The sequence below is a fragment of the Hippocampus bargibanti genome, linkage group LG06 (assembly GCF_051943395.1).
Source record: "Hippocampus bargibanti isolate YZ-2025 linkage group LG06, ASM5194339v1, whole genome shotgun sequence".
NCBI classification, from domain to species: Eukaryota; Metazoa; Chordata; class Actinopteri; order Syngnathiformes; family Syngnathidae; genus Hippocampus; species Hippocampus bargibanti.
The window spans coordinates 20,893,775-20,910,658 of record NC_142739.1 but is presented as its reverse complement, the minus strand read 5'-3'; the positions used below and the strand labels follow the sequence as shown (position 1 = coordinate 20,910,658).

Below are 16,884 nucleotides of genomic sequence, written 5' to 3'. Positions count from 1 at the left end.
ATAAATAAATAAATAAATAAATAAATAAATAAATAAATAAATAAATAAAATACATAGATAAATAGACAAATAAATAAATAAATAAATACATAAAATACATAGATAAATAAATAAAACCGGGTACATAAATAAAATAATAGACAAATAAGAAATAAAACCACGTAAATAAATAAATAAATAAATACATACATAGATAAATAGACAAATAAATAAATAAATAAATGAATGAATAAATAAATGAACGGAAAAACGGACAAACAAACAAACAAACGTTTGTTCTGTGTACATTTAAGGATCATATCCCTGCCTCTACGCAATCACGTTATAGATTTAAAACAACTTGTCTGAAGGAAGTCTAGAGTATTCTGTTTCTCGCTAACAATTGTTGCAAAACGCGTTAGGTGAGCAAATGAATAGCAGATGTTGCTGTATTAATCCCTTAATCAAGAGAGTTGATCACTAATGTTAGAGCAACACAGGTAGACACAAAATAGTCCCTTGCTTTTATTCCAATTTTTGTGACTATGCTTAATCGGTGATTGGAATAACCATGCTGTGTTTGTTTACTTTGACTGACCTCTGGGAAAAGTTATGTTGGTGAACAACATTAGCATTGTGGTGTGCTTCTTCTTTTCTCCATGCAAGGAAGGAGGAAGTGGCCATTAATATTCCTTATGGACTCTGTATCTTAATTTAATTGCTTATCAGGAGCTTTGTGACCTCATTAACATTACCTTCGTTTGCTACCGTCGTCTGCTTCCTCCAAGATTCATACGGAGGCACTCACCCTACCCCTCGCTTTCTTTATCTTTATCCCCCCATCTGTCTCCACCCCTGCCCCCTCCCTCTCACATCTTCTTCCCAGCACTCAGCATGCCCATTGAAAAGAGTATCTAACCTGAATGTTAACTCCACTGTGTCGTCCTCCCCGCTGTTCCTCTTCACTGAACAAGCGCCGCAGCTCAGCCAAGCCGCCCGGCGTTTCCCCGCCATCCAGTGCCTCCCGTCGGCCCGCCCGAAGACTGACACCACACAATTAAGATCAGCGCCGTCCCGTGAAATGACATTATGGAGTGTCAATCTCTCATGCTTTTTCCAGCATATGTCTCAGTTGGGTATTTAACTCATTCACTACCAGATGATGTGAAAAAATGTGTCCACTCCAGTGCCAGGGTTTTTGTCATTGTCACTCAAATTGCAGGACCCACACAATATTGAGTTTTAGGACTACATGAACATTCAATGCAGCACAAGAAAACTTAGACTCTCCTCTGTCATGAGAAAAAATAGTTAATTCCTAAATTATATGGGTCTGGGGTTATCTGAGCTTGAAATGCGGGCGACTGTACAAAATACAATCCATACATATTGATTTATATAGCGCTTTAACAACAGATGAAGCTGTAACAAAGCGGTAACATGCACAAAAGGCAAATGCTGCCCCCTTGTGGAAGGGAAAAACATTGCCAGAGGTCTGACCAGCGCTTTATCAGCACCCCGCAAGAAAAACCAAAATCCAACAGAATATTGAGTTTTAGGGCTACATAAACATTCAATGCAGTATAAGAAACCTTAGATCCTCTTCTTTCATCAGAAAAAAATAGTTAATTCCTAAGTTATATAGATAAGGAGTTATCTGAGCTTGAAATGAGGACGATTGTCCAAAATGCAATGCAATACATACATGTTAGTTTATATAGTGTCTTAACAACTGCTAAATCTGGGACAAAGCGCTAACATGGAAAAAGGGAAATAATGCCCCAAGTGGACAATAAGAAACATTGCCAGAGGCCATGGCCAGCACTTTACCGGCAGCCAAGCATGAAAAAACAAAACCCAAACAAATTTGGGAATGGCGCTTCACGTCATAGTTTCAATTCCCAAATACTTTTGTGAATGGCAGTGAATAAGTTAAAATGCAAACCCAACAATGAAAATATTCGTTTTAATGTCAAAATAGTTCATTTACAAGTAGCAGCAGTGTAATAACTTCAGATTTCACAAACTTTACCACCAGTTTCCAAGCTAGTAGCAATAGTCGTACTTAGTCGTGTGCATGCAGGAGTTAAGAGTTATGGAAGCTGGGGGCTTACGCCAGATGGGTTGGAAATGAAAATAGAATTGGGCTTGCTCGTCGACATAAAGAATTGTGGATCTGAGACGAAAGTCTAACCTAATCTCTTTTTTTCACCCCATCTCTTTTTGCCTCTCTTTCCTATCATTTCTCTTGGCCACTCGTTCTCCTGTCACTCACTCGGGTTTAATTCTCAAAAGTCAAATGAGCCTCCTTTTTGCCTCCTTAGCAATTGACTTGGTGTTCTGCTTCTATTTATACCCCCACAACCCCCCACCCCCGCACATACAGGGTGCCGGTTGCACAGCTTTGGTGGTTGCCGTGGTAGCCAGGAAGCTGGAGCTGACCAAGGCGGAGAAGCACGTTCACAACTTCATGATGGACACGCAGCTCACCAAGAGGGTGCGTAAAGGCCTCGTGCGGAATCAGGAACAAAACTCGCGTGTGATGTTATATTCATGAATCTCTCCGTAAAGTCAATGACATGACCACGGTAGAGCACTTGGATTCATCTGAGAATGTGTCGTTTCATTCAAAACATCTATGCGCTGTAGCTTTAAAGGACAACCGACACCTCGGGTTGTGTCCATAATTTGTAAAATCACTTCTAATGACTTCTACTGAGCGCATTTTACAAAGATTCCACTGCATATAGCTCCATTTTATGTTTTAAGACTCAGGAAGTCTTGTTTTCGAGTTGATGACAATCCCCTAAGTGACGTCACGGAGGGAACGCCCCTGACCGAGAAAGCGACACACAATGCATTTTGGGTACTTTGTTTGGTCCTTCAAACATCGTGTTGAGCCGCGTCGATGGCAAAATCAGAAGGAAAATGGTGAATCGTTGTGTGTCGCAGCCAATTGCGGTAACACGCATAAAGAATGTGTAAATTAACACAAAAACAACAAAACAAGCAAGGCTTGTGAGAGCACTTGATGACGGCGGCCTATTCGGGCGCCATCTTGGACTTCTTCTTGGAGATCACACTTGGTCATTTTTTTCCTCATTTACATGATGGAAATTATTATATTATATATAATTATTATGATATTTATACCCGATTTAATGTACTGTATTTTGTTTAATTACCTGACTCGTGACGTAAAAATCTCCCATTTGGGATTTTTTGAAAATGATTTCACTGGTGACCTTTAAGTGGATGACCAATTGGCGCACGACATCTATTAGAGGCCACGATGCTAAGTGTCTTTTAAATGTGCGCTATCTAAAGTTATGCAAGCAGGTGCAGTGCGGTAAAGGCTGTTGGCATTTTTAAGCTGTAAAATTCCATTGCCGAAACAATATGTTTTTTTTTTCTTTTTTTAATAATTTTTCAGCTGAAAAGGGTGAAGGGGCTCATTTATCGGTTGCCAATCCCGTTGGGGTTTTTCCACGTCAGTCGGGGGTTGACAGCTTGTCCTTTTGCTGCGACTCCTTTGGCCTGTAAAACAAGAGGAGCATCTGCTCTGAATTTGTCTCACAATTCCGGTTCCGCGAGTGTGACATTTGTCACTTTTACTGTAAATTCCCGTCCCTCCTTTTCAATGTCATCTACTTTTCTTTATCGCACCTCTCTTGCCATTTGCCCGCCCCCCCTCACACTGCTTCCCTCGTTCTTCTGGTCCTTTTCAATTTTTCATACAATTGAACGACCAGCGTTTTAAAAATAGCAGCTAGTATCAAATATGTAGAGTACATGATGGCAGCCGGGTATGTAGGAGGGAAGATCAATGACTTTGTGTTCCTCAAAAGAGGATGAGATGTTCACCAGGGTAGTTCTCTGGGCATCCTTACGCCTCACAACGTGTTTGACGAATTGGCCGGTGCTCACGGGGGAATATTTTGGTTCATTTCGGACTTCTTTGAACACTCCCCCCACTTTATTTTATTTATTTTATTTCATTGTACCCATTTTCCAGACCGCTTTATCCTCATTAGGGTCGCGGTGGGTGCTGGAGCCTATCCCAGCCATCTTCGGGCACGAGGCTGGGGACACCCTGAATTGGTTGCCAACCAATAACAGGGACATGAACAGTCATTCATGCTCACACTTACTTACACCTAGAGACAGTTTTGCGTCGTCAATCTGCCTGCCACGCATATTTTTGGAATGTGGGAGGAAACTGGAGGACCCGGAGAAAAGCCATGCGGGCCCGGGGAGAACGTGCAAACTCCACACAGGGAGGCCGGAACGGGTGTTGAACTCACGACCTCTGCACTGTGAAGTCGGCGTGATAACGACTCGACTACTGGGCCGCCCAATTTCATTTGGGCACAATAAAATTCCAATCGCCAATTATTGTCACAAAAATTGGAATAAAAGCCAGTGATTATTTTCTGTCTGCATGTGTTGCTCCAATGTTTGTGTTCAAATCTCTTGTTTAAGGGATTATAAAAAGCAACATATGCTATTCATTTGCTCGCCAAAGGCATTTTGTAGTAATTGTGAACAATAAGTCGAATACACTTCATTATTATTATTAGTATTATTATTATTACAGTGAGACCTCAACTTACAAACACCTCAACTTACAAACTTTTTGTCTTACAAACGTCAAATTTATGAAAATTAAACCTTATAATAAGCACTATTTTCATAATACACACCCACCACGGCAGGCGCAGTGATCTTTGGCGGAAGCACACGACCGAACAGCACCAGAGGTTAAGTTACCAACAGTCCTTATGGAAGGTGACTCTCCTTCCATAAGCCATTAACGACCATCAAAAAGGTCAATAAAACTTTATTTTACAGCCCAGTTTATTTCTTTAATTACATTCGTCATGTAATGCGCCTCTCTTTCCAAACAGCAATTCCCTTTGACCTTCGACCTCCAACGCCATTCCATCAAGCCATAAATCACAAATGTAAATAAAGTGACTTTATGATACAATGCAGTGTATTTCTTTCATTACAATACAATAGCACATTTATTATACATAGAATAAGGTATGTTGTGAGTAGTTTTAAGGCTTATTTAGTTGAAAAGTATATTTTATGGAAACCCGGGAACGGATTATTCTCATTTTAATGGTTTCCTATGTGAATTTTATTTTTGAGATACAAACTCTTCGCCTTACACACTCTGTCTGGGAACCAATTAAGTTCGTAAATTGAGGTCTCACATTATTATTATTATTATTATTATTATTATTATTATTATGATTATTATTATTATTATTATTATTATTATTATCATACATTTCATTTATAAGCGTCTTTCAAAACTCCTTAAGACAAGGTCGTTTTAAATCTACAACATGTTTGCAGAGAGGAAGGGAGGTGATCCTTAAAGGACAACCGACACCATTTTTTTATGTCCTAACTGACATCAGAAAAACATTTCATAGCATCTAAAATACCCAAAACACACAGTATGATATTTTTAGTCAAATGCAAAACACCAATAAAAATGAGTTAAAGTGTCCCAAAACTACTTCAAAATGACCCCGGAAATTGCGAGTTTCACAAGGTCCCGCCCCCTTGTTCGCACGTCACGCCAGGTTGTCTTGCCTTCCTCTAGAATCAAAACAATGGCTTCAGATTCGGAGAAGACGCTTTCTTGTTACTCATCCAGTTATGAATATGATTCAAATAGTTCTGAAGAGGAAAGCATAAATGTGTGCAATCGATTAAAGAGGTACTTGTGTATCAATTCGAGCCATCAGGACTCCAATGTAGCATCCCAGACAATGCACAAGATGGCGCTCAAGCTCCGTTGGAAATGGGCGCATTTGTCTGCTGGGAATTTGTGTCAACGAGAATCAAATAGTAGTCTTGGTGCAACACACAACAATTCACCATTGCATCATTTATGTGTTTTCCTTCTAATTTCGCCATCAACACGGATCAACACGAAGTTTTCAGACCAAACAAAGTACCTAAAATGCATTGTGCGTCACTTTCTGGGTGAGTATCGGTCGGTATGATTCAAATAGTTCTGAAGAGGAAAGCATACATGTTTGCAATCGATTAAAGAATTTGTTCTGTGCCATTTTGAGGCAACATTGGGGGAAAATGTATCACCCAAAAAGAGGCAGAAAATGGCGTCCAAGCTCTTGTGAGGAATTAATCAGCCCGTTTCCACATTCTGATAAATTCCTTCCATGGAGCTTGGTCGCCCTCTTCTGGCGGCTTTTTGGTGTAACACGAGGTTTTCAGACCAAACAAGTACAGCAAAATACATTGACGTGATGGAAGGGCTGCTACAATGTGTCTTTTTTCGGTCAGGGGCGTTCGTTCAGTGACGTCACGTACGGACTCGTCACCAACTCAAAAACAAGACTTCCTGAATATTCAGCGCGAGTCTTAAAACGTAAAATATAGCTATATGTGGTGGAATCTTATACACTCAGTATAAGTCATTTGAAGCCATTTTACAAATTATGGACACAATTTGTCCGGAGACGTCGGTTGTCCTTTAAATGTACACAAAACACAAAAGATGATCATGCAATGTATTTATTTATGTATTTATTTATTTATTTATGTGTGCCTTTATGTATTTATTTGTTTTTGTGCGTGTTTCACTGCTATTCCCGAATTTATTATGACCATCATTTGTATTCCATATTCTTTTTTTTTTTTGCATTACGCACAACTCTCATTTATACAATGATCAAGGTCAGTGGTTCTTAACCTGGGTTTGATCGAACCCTATGGGTTCAGTGAGTCAGTCTCAGGGGTTCGGTGGATCTGCCGCCACAGAGGTCCAACCCTCAGTCTAGACTGCAGTTAGTAGGCACAGTCATTGAGAAGGGTTCGATGAATGAGCATATGTAACTGGTGGGGTTTGGTGCCTCCAACAAGATTAAGAACCACTGATCTAAGTGTAACCTGTATTTGTTACATATTTTGATGCATCTTTATGCTTTAGGAAACATTTTTGTCTGAATTTTGAGGGTGTTTGCTGGGCCCGGAACGAATTGGGACATTTCCATGCAAAACACGTCTCTACTAACAAACTTTTCTAGTTAACTCATTCACTGCCATTCCCAAATTTATTCTGGAATTGAAAAGTGTGACGTGCAGCACCATTCCTGAATTTGTTCGGGTTTTGGTTTTTCTAGCAGGGGGTGCAGATAAGCATCTGGTTTATATAGCACTTTAACAACAGCTGAAGCTGGAAATAAGCTCTAATAGAGAAAAAAGGGAAATGTATATCCTGGAAAGGAGAGGAATGAAGATCAGTCGCAGCAAGACGGAATATATGTGTGTGAATGAGAGGGATCCAAGTACAAGAGTGATGCTGTAGGAAGAAGAGATAAAGAAGGTGGAGGATTTTAAGTACTTGGGCTCAACTGTCCAGAGCAATGGAGAGTGTGGAAAAGAGGTGAAGAAGCGTGTCCAGGCAGGCTGGAGCGGCTGGAGAAAAATGTCACGTGTGATGTGTGATAGGAGGGTTTCAGCTAGGATGAAAGGAAAAGTGGAGAAAACGGTGGTGAGACCAGCCATGATGGTTGGACTGGAGACAGTGCCACTGAAGAAAAGACATGAAACAGAGCTGGAGGTAGACAGATGAAGATGTTGAGTTTTTTTGGGAGTAGTAACCAGGTTGGATAGGATCAGGAATGAGTATATCAGAGGGACAACTCTTTGGAGAGAAGGTCAGAGAGGCCAGACTGAGATGGTTTGGACATGTCCAGAGGAGAGAGAGTGACGATATCGGAAGAAGGATGCTGAGCCTCGAACTGCCAGGCAGGAGACTGATAGGAAGACCGAAGAGGACATTTCTGGATGACACGAAGGTAGCTGGTGTGAGACAAGAGGATGCACAAAACCGGGTTAGATGGAGGACACTGATGGCTGAAGGGAAAAGCCCAAAGGAAAAGAAGAAGATTGGAAACAGTAAGTTTCGTTTCTAACCCGTAACCCGGAATGGGATAATGAAAACCGTAGTTTTTCAGACCAAACAAGTACAGCAAAATACATTGACGTGATGGAAGGGCTGCTACAATGTGTCTTTTTTCGGTCAGGGGCGTTCGTTCAGTGACGTCACGTACGGACTCGTCACCAACTCAAAAACAAGACTTCCTGAATATTCAGCGCGAGTCTTAAAACGTAAAATATAGCTATATGTGGTGGAATCTTATACACTCAGTATAAGTCATTTGAAGCCATTTTACAAATTATGGACACAATTTGTCCGGAGACGTCGGTTGTCCTTTAAATGTACACAAAACACAAAAGATGATCATGCAATGTATTTATTTATGTATTTATTTATTTATTTATGTGTGCCTTTATGTATTTATTTGTTTTTGTGCGTGTTTGTTTATTTCTTTATGTGAGTTTTATTTATTTACTACTTTATTTATTTATTTGTGTGTGTATTTATTTATTTGTTTATATATCTATTTGTTTATTTATTTCTGTATCTGTATTTCTGTATTATTTCTGTATTTGTCTACTTATTTGATTATATGTTCATGTATTTGTTTGTTTGTTGTTGTTTCTTTATTTATTTGTCTTTTTATTTATGTATTTGTTTCTTTATTTATTTGTTTGTTATTTTTTTTTTAAATGGTGGAGGATAAGCCCTCGACGGCATTTGTCATCTGTTGCTACAGATTAAACAGAGAATAGACCAAGAAATAATAACTTTCTAAAAGATCTCCGTAACTGCTCTTCCATCACTCAGAGATGTAATGACGAAAGTATTTGACTTGCATATTGAATTCCTCCCCTTGCCCACACATCGAACAGAAATGTCATACAATTTAAAAAGTGATGTGATCTCAATTAACACACTTTGGGAGTGTTGCGTGGAGTGCTCAATGTGCAACGCACATGGTGACATTTCCTCGCAGGGTCTTTGGGTTTACGCGGCGGTAATTGTCTCCTGCCCTCGATTACTGAGCAAGTCATAATTGAAGCTGTTCAATGCGCATTAATTTACATGCGCCGGGCCTTTCTCCGTCATACGGGCGAGCAACACCAGAACACAATCACTCAAGGCCATAATGATGATAATAATAATAATGCAACAATAGGCTCCGCCTGACATCGTGTCCATCTTGTCGACGTTGTACATACACTCGGGGAAACGGGATTACACTGAGACACGTGGCGTTTAGTTCCATGGCACAGTGTCCCCCTATAAATGAATTGCCAATTAGTGGAGAGCGAGGCCGGTGAACCGCTTCGATAGTTGTTGCGGGTTTGTGTGTATGTATTCTGCGTGAGTTTGCTCAGCTTTGTTTTACTTTGTGAATCTCGAACGATACATTTTGGACACCAAAATTTTAACTCAAAGTGCAGCAAAGCACAGCTGCAAATTCTGCATCATACTCATCTCGACATGCATAAGATTTGAGTATGATAGCATTACTACTACTATTGGACCCTGCGCACCCTGCACACCCTGCCCACCACATTTTCCAGTGACTCCAGTCGGGCACACCAAATCCAGCCAGCATTTAAACAGCTTCTTCCCCCGTCGCTATTAACTCTCGATACACTAACCCGAATATAACTGTATAGTGCCTCTTTGCAATTTTTTAATGATGATACTAGTGCAGCGTGTTCCACTGGAGACAAATTCCTTGTGTGTTCTCCATACTTCGCCAATAAAGATGATTCTGATTCTGATATTGTTGCCACTCGCATCAACTACGAGCCATCATGACATCAGAACGGGCCGATGAATGGCGAGGCTTAATCGGTGATAAGGTAACACCGGGAGCACAAGGTCAATTTCAGTTCAGCTGAGTGTTCCTCTCCTCATAATAGGATTTAAGATCTTAATTGATAACGGTTAGCGTAACCCATGAGTCGATGGTGTGTTGGGTTTTAATTGCTCATGTTATATGTCAGGATGAGCATCAAAGGTTTCATCTAAATTGGTGCAGGCGCTTCACTTGGCGCTTCGCTAGTTGCGGCTAGCTTAGCGCATTTGCTGTTGAAGGTGAGAAGCTTCATCGCGTGTGCTCGAATCGTATTTAAAAGCACAAGCGATACACAAATGACAGCATGAAAAATAAATGTCACCAATTTCGTCAGAATGTTTTTTTTAACTCATTCGCTGCCATTCCCGAATTTAGTCGGGAATTGAAAAGTGTGATGTAGAACGACATTCCCAAATTTGTTGGGGTTGTGGGTTTTTTTTGCGGGGGATGCCGATAAAGCGCTGGTCAGACCTCTGGCAATGTTTTTCCCTTCCACAAGAGAGCAGAACTTGGCTTTTGTCCATGTTAGCGCTTTGGTACAGCTTCAGCTGTTGTTAAAGCGCTATATAAATCATTTTATTGTATTTTGTACAACCGCCCCCATTTCAAGCTCATATAACTCCATACCAATTTAACTTAGGAAGTAACTCTTTTTTTCTGATAAAAGAAAATATTCAAAGGTTTCTTAAGCTGAATTGAATGTTGATGTGGTCCTAAACCTCAATATTCTCTGGGTCCTGCAATTTGAGTGAAAATGACAAAAACCCTGGCACTGGAGTGGACACATTTTTGCACATCGCCTGGCAGGGAATGAGTTAATGATCTCATATCTTGTCGGGCAGAAATTAATTTTGGCCTCCAATCTTTAGCTTCGGCTAATTCATTGACTCGTTCTCCAGCCAAAGGGAATCAGCTGCAATATTGTGCGCTGTTTGTGCCATGAGCCAAATGGGAACAGCCCATTCCTCAGAGATCCCAGCTTTGTCTTCCACTACAAAAGAAAACAAAGAGCACTAGGTGGTGATAATTTAAATAGACTTGATGGAAAACTGACTTTTTAATTGCCTGTGTGCGCAAATGGTGTCTCTGGAATGCCTTGCCACAAATCAAGTACATCTGAGGCAAGTCTGTATTTTTATATTCACCGTCTTACGCCAAATAAACGAAATGACTTTGTAGCAATGTTGGTGATTATCTGCCATTATCTTTGCTGCAAACTACAGTGGTGCCTCTATGTGACTTCATACAAAATATTCAAGTTACGAAATGTCTCTTGTTCCAGAAGAAATATCAAGATATGAAAGCTAAAAATATAGAGTTCCCTGAATGCAGCATCGTCATGGCTGCTCTGCGATTGGCTATTACCGGGCATTATCTTGGCATTCATTGGCTAAGAAGGACTTCTACTGTAAGTGTCTCTGTGTGTAAATAGATAGATTGAGGTAGAATCCCAATCATTCGCCCAGGACATGTTCTGATGGTTTTATGTAAATGTGAAATACCCGGAAAAAAGTTTTCACCAGTCCTTCGATTGCTCCATATGCTGATGTTTGCCTCGGACATTTTCGAGGGATTGTTAAAAACAGACAAAAGCAAACGTCCTTGGATCAGTTCTTTACAAAATGTTAGGCAAAAAACACTTTTCACAGAGAACATGGGCTAAAAATGACAAGGACACCGTTATAAATTAACTCATTCGCTGCCAGACAGTGTGCAAAAATGTGTCCACTCCAGTGCCAGGGTTTTTGTCATTGTCACTCGAATTCCAGGACCCACAGAATGAGTTTTAGGACAATATAAATATTCAATGCAGCGTAAGAAACCTTGGACTCTCTTCTTTCATAAAAAAAAAACAAAACCAAACAAAAAGAGTTAAATTACATGGGTCTGGAGTTATATGAGCTTGGAATGAGGGCAGCTGTCCAAAATACAATGCAATACATACATATTGGTTCATAAAGCGCTTTAACAACAGCGGAAGCCATAAATAAGCGCGAACAGAGAAAAAATGGAAATGCTGTCCTCTTGTGGATGGTAAAAAAACATTACCAGAGGTCTGGCCAGCCGTTTATCGGCACCCAGGCAATAAAAGCCAAAACCTGAACTAATTCGGGAATGGCCCTCTACGTCATATTTTCAATTCCCAAATAAATTCGGGAATAGCAGTGAATGAGTATTAACTCATTCACTGCTATTCCCGAATTTATTATGACCATCATTTGTATTCCATATTCTTTTTTTTTTTTTTTTTTTTTTTGCATTACGCACAACTCTCATTTATACAATGATCAAGGTCAGTGGTTCTTAACCTGGGTTTGATCGAACCCTATGGGTTCAGTGAGTCAGTCTCAGGGGTTCGGTGGATCTGCCGCCACAGAGGTCCAACCCTCAGTCTAGACTGCAGTTAGTAGGCACAGTCATTGAGAAGGGTTCGATGAATGAGCATATGTAACTGGTGGGGTTTGGTGCCTCCAACAAGATTAAGAACCACTGATCTAAGTGTAACCTGTATTTGTTACATATTTTGATGCATCTTTATGCTTTAGGAAACATTTTTGTCTGAATTTTGAGGGTGTTTGCTGGGCCCGGAACGAATTGGGACATTTCCATGCAAAACACGTCTCTACTAACAAACTTTTCTAGTTAACTCATTCACTGCCATTCCCAAATTTATTCTGGAATTGAAAAGTGTGACGTGCAGCACCATTCCTGAATTTGTTCGGGTTTTGGTTTTTCTAGCAGATAAGCATCTGGTTTATATAGCACTTTAACAACAGCTGAAGCTGGAAATAAGCTCTAATAGAGAAAAAAGGGAAATGTATATCCTGGAAAGGAGAGGAATGAAGATCAGTCGCAGCAAGACGGAATATATGTGTGTGAATGAGAGGGATCCAAGTACAAGAGTGATGCTGTAGGAAGAAGAGATAAAGAAGGTGGAGGATTTTAAGTACTTGGGCTCAACTGTCCAGAGCAATGGAGAGTGTGGAAAAGAGGTGAAGAAGCGTGTCCAGGCAGGCTGGAGCGGCTGGAGAAAAATGTCACGTGTGATGTGTGATAGGAGGGTTTCAGCTAGGATGAAAGGAAAAGTGGAGAAAACGGTGGTGAGACCAGCCATGATGGTTGGACTGGAGACAGTGCCACTGAAGAAAAGACATGAAACAGAGCTGGAGGTAGACAGATGAAGATGTTGAGTTTTTTTGGGAGTAGTAACCAGGTTGGATAGGATCAGGAATGAGTATATCAGAGGGACAACTCTTTGGAGAGAAGGTCAGAGAGGCCAGACTGAGATGGTTTGGACATGTCCAGAGGAGAGAGAGTGACGATATCGGAAGAAGGATGCTGAGCCTCGAACTGCCAGGCAGGAGACTGATAGGAAGACCGAAGAGGACATTTCTGGATGTTGTCAAAGAGGACACGAAGGTAGCTGGTGTGAGACAAGAGGATGCACAAAACCGGGTTAGATGGAGGACACTGATGGCTGAAGGGAAAAGCCCAAAGGAAAAGAAGAAGATTGGAAACAGTAAGTTTCGTTTCTAACCCGTAACCCGGAATGGGATAATGAAAACCGTAGTTTTTACAGCAAAACCGGAGTAGTAAGCAGGCATGTGCCAGGGTTTATGTCATTGTAACTCGAATTCAAGGACATACAGAATGAATGCGCTTCACCTCGTTGTATCAGATGAGTCATCACACCAAGTCAAATGCAGAGTGATGAGATCTGGAAGAACATCCCGCTGTCATCCCGCTTTCATCAAAACACTCGAACCATCAAACTCGTATCTACTTACAAACTTTTCCTCTAGAAGAAATTTCTTTCTGAAGTCATTAATTTAAAAATGTAATCACTGTCATGTCAGTGGCAAAACATACGCAGGTAGGGCTGCCATGTTGTTGGATGCGCAGAATGGGGAACAGTGTTATCAGCATTGGCAGCTAGGGACATTGCCACAAGAGCAAACACCTATGAACTTTACCAACCGTCTAACGTAAAAAAAAGGACCACACGGTGACACGTTTTGGGTTTGAATCTCGGCTCAGGCCCTCCTGTGTAGGATTTGCATGTTTTCCTGGTTTTTTGGGGAGGTGTTGACTTATTTAATTTTTTGTTGTTGTATTTGTTAATGGGATTTTGTGATACAGTACAATACAACACATATTGATTTATATAGCGCTTTAACAACAGCTTAAGCTGTAACAAAGCACTTAACCTGGACAACGATCATACATATAAAATAAAGCAGTCACAAAGATAGTAGAAAGCACCAGGGAGTAAAGCCAAGATCAAGTCAGAATCAATACAAGTGATAAACGTACATTCATTCAACATGACGTCACATACAGTGTTAAGCACAAAAGAAAATAAATAAATAACGAAAGCATCATTATCGCACATCTTTTCTTTGAGAAAAATCACTCATCCCTGAGATGTTTTTTTTTTCAATTTCCGGAAATAATTAGTGCATGGCCAAGTTAATACGCAATCGCTGACTGAATAGATGCAGCATGTTTGTTCAAGCAATCTCCTTTTTCACAATGCTTGTCATTATGTTACTTGTCACACATAATGTACCTGTTCACAAAGCCAAGAGGGGCAAAACCAGCAGGGCTGTCGCCAAGGCAACGTCATGGTTTCATTAGTTTTTATTTATATTGTCGTGAACAAACCAATGCTTTTATTTCTTTAAGCGGGTTCGGGGCAATTTTTTTACATGCCATATTATATATTATTATTATTATTATTATTATTATTATTATTATTATTATTATTATTATTATTATATATAATACTGTCTTCGATTTTTAAAATGAAAAGATTGTCCTTATTCTTATTCCATTTCACGTCGCAACAAGGGTTAAAATTACAGACCCAAAACTTTTCCAAAACAGACTATAAGGGAGCGGTGTTGTAGTTAACAGAGATATTTTGGCAATCCCTCAGGGATAGTTTGGTGTCATTAGTCACGTGAAAGCACCGAGTAAATAAAGCCTTTGTGTAAAGCTTCTTAAAGCTTGCGATCACTTGCTGGTCCATGGGCTGCAGGAGAGGGGTTGTGTTGGGTGGGAGGAATTTCACCTTGATGAAATTAAGATCACCCTGAAGTTCCTCCTCCAAATTTGGTGGATCCGCTGGGGCATTGTCAAGGAGAAGAAGACACTTGATAGGGAGTCCTAAAGTCTTACTGGTAGTTTAGGTCATATATATATAGGCAGATTGAACACTCCAAATTGTCCCTCGGTATGAGTGTGAGAGTGACTGTTGTATGTCTTTGTGTGCTCTGCGATTGGCTGGCAATTCAGATTCACCCCCGCCTTGTGCCCGAAGACAGATATATATATATATATATATATATATATATATATATATATATATAGAGATATATATATATATATATATATGGCCTAAACTACCAGTAAGACTTTAGGAGCTTGTCGATTAAATGAAATGTAATTAAATTAACAAAATAAAATAAAAGTTATTAAAATAAATACATAAATAAATACAATTATAACTAAATAAATAAAATAAAATACAATAAAATGTATTAAAATAAATACATGTATTAAATTAACAAAACAAAATAAAATCTATTAAAATAAATAAATACGTACAAAATAAATATTTAAATAAATAAATAAATGAAGTACAATTTCATTTTTAAAAATAAACACACCAATTAAATTACATTAAATTAAATAAACAAAATTAAATTACATTTATTAAAATAAATACATACATATAAAAATAAATATTTAAATAAATAAATAAAATGAAATACTATTACATTAAATGCATCAATTAAATTAAATTATATAAATACATGAATACAAACATATATAAATATATAAATAAATTTAAATACACTAAAATGCATTCAAATAAATACATCCATTAAATTAAATTAAATTAGGTTAAATTACATTAAATGAAATTACATTAATGGAGTTGTACAGGTTTAGTCACATGAATAGTGGATAAAATTAGAAAATGATTCATCTTAGTCTCCCACTTTAGCATCATAAAAACTTGGGCTTTGAAGAAACCATTGAGTATCGTAGTCACACCTGTTTGGCCAACTAAGCATACAACAGGATGAAACTTTTAAACATGATAACTTCTATTCTGTCTATTCTCTATCAACATAAAATATCACCTCTTGTGTGTCATTATTGCTGTTAAAGTTGACATATTGGAGGAACAGGGTGGTCGCTTGTCGCCAAGGTGACCGCTCTCGTTGTTTATGTTTAATGTCCCCCTCCAACTCATCACCTATTTTACACACAACAAACAAACGCACACACAGAGACACACAAATCGTTAAGGAAGAAAGGGAAAAGCACCATTGTGGCGGTGATGAGTGATTGATTAAACCTTCCCTCAGATGGCAACCTCTCAACGCTGCTTGTTGTAACATATTTCTCGTGTACCTGACATAAGGTGCACCATGCGCGATATGTAACGCAACACCTTTGACCCAGATGGCACCAACGCAGCTACCCACAAACAAACCATATGCTGCTTATACTGCGACATACAAAGCCTACATTCCACCTTTTCAAATGCAACTTATTAGTGATATATGTTTTTCCCCAGAGCGTTTTCCCATTTTTAATGGGATGAAATTTTGGTCCCAGAAATCTACCATGGTTCCATCAGAGATAAACACGCATTTTCCTACATTTCAAATGTGATATTGTACAAGCTGGGTTGGGCTTGGATTTTCACTTTCCTATATAAGGCTTCTGGAAATGGGCATGGGTCGTCGAGTGGTTAGCACGCCGGCTTCACAGTGCAGAGGTCGCCGGTTCGCTTCCCGCTCCAGCCTCCCTGTGTGGAGTTTGCATGTTCTGCCCGCGTGGATTTTCCCCGGGTCCTCCGGTTTCCTCCCACGTTTCAAAAACATGCATGGCAGGCAGATTGAACACTCCAAATTGTCCCTCGGTATGAGTGTGAGAGTGACTGTTGTATGTCTTTGTGTGCTCTGCGACAGCTGGGATAGGCTACAGCACCCCCCGCAACCCTAATGAGGAATAAGCGGTACGGAAGATGGATGGATGGGCTTCTAGAAATAAAAATGGGAGGTTGCGCTGTTGTGGGCATGAACACATCCAACGTGCTTCCAAGCGAATAGATGCGCTTCTT

The 16,884-nt window shown here is 39.6% G+C and overlaps 1 protein-coding gene across 3 annotated transcripts in view; it reads left to right on the top strand.

The window, feature by feature from the left end:
* Nucleotides 1-16,884, top strand: part of kcnn3 (potassium intermediate/small conductance calcium-activated channel, subfamily N, member 3) — a 107,106-nt gene that overhangs the window by 73,834 nt on the left and 16,388 nt on the right. For all 3 annotated transcript variants that reach the window (XM_088998594.1, XM_088998596.1, XM_088998595.1), the window contains exon 7: nucleotides 2,366-2,476. In XM_088998594.1, coding sequence (XP_088854720.1) covers nucleotides 2,366-2,476 — 111 coding nt within the window. The remainder of the gene's footprint in view (nucleotides 1-2,365; nucleotides 2,477-16,884) is intronic.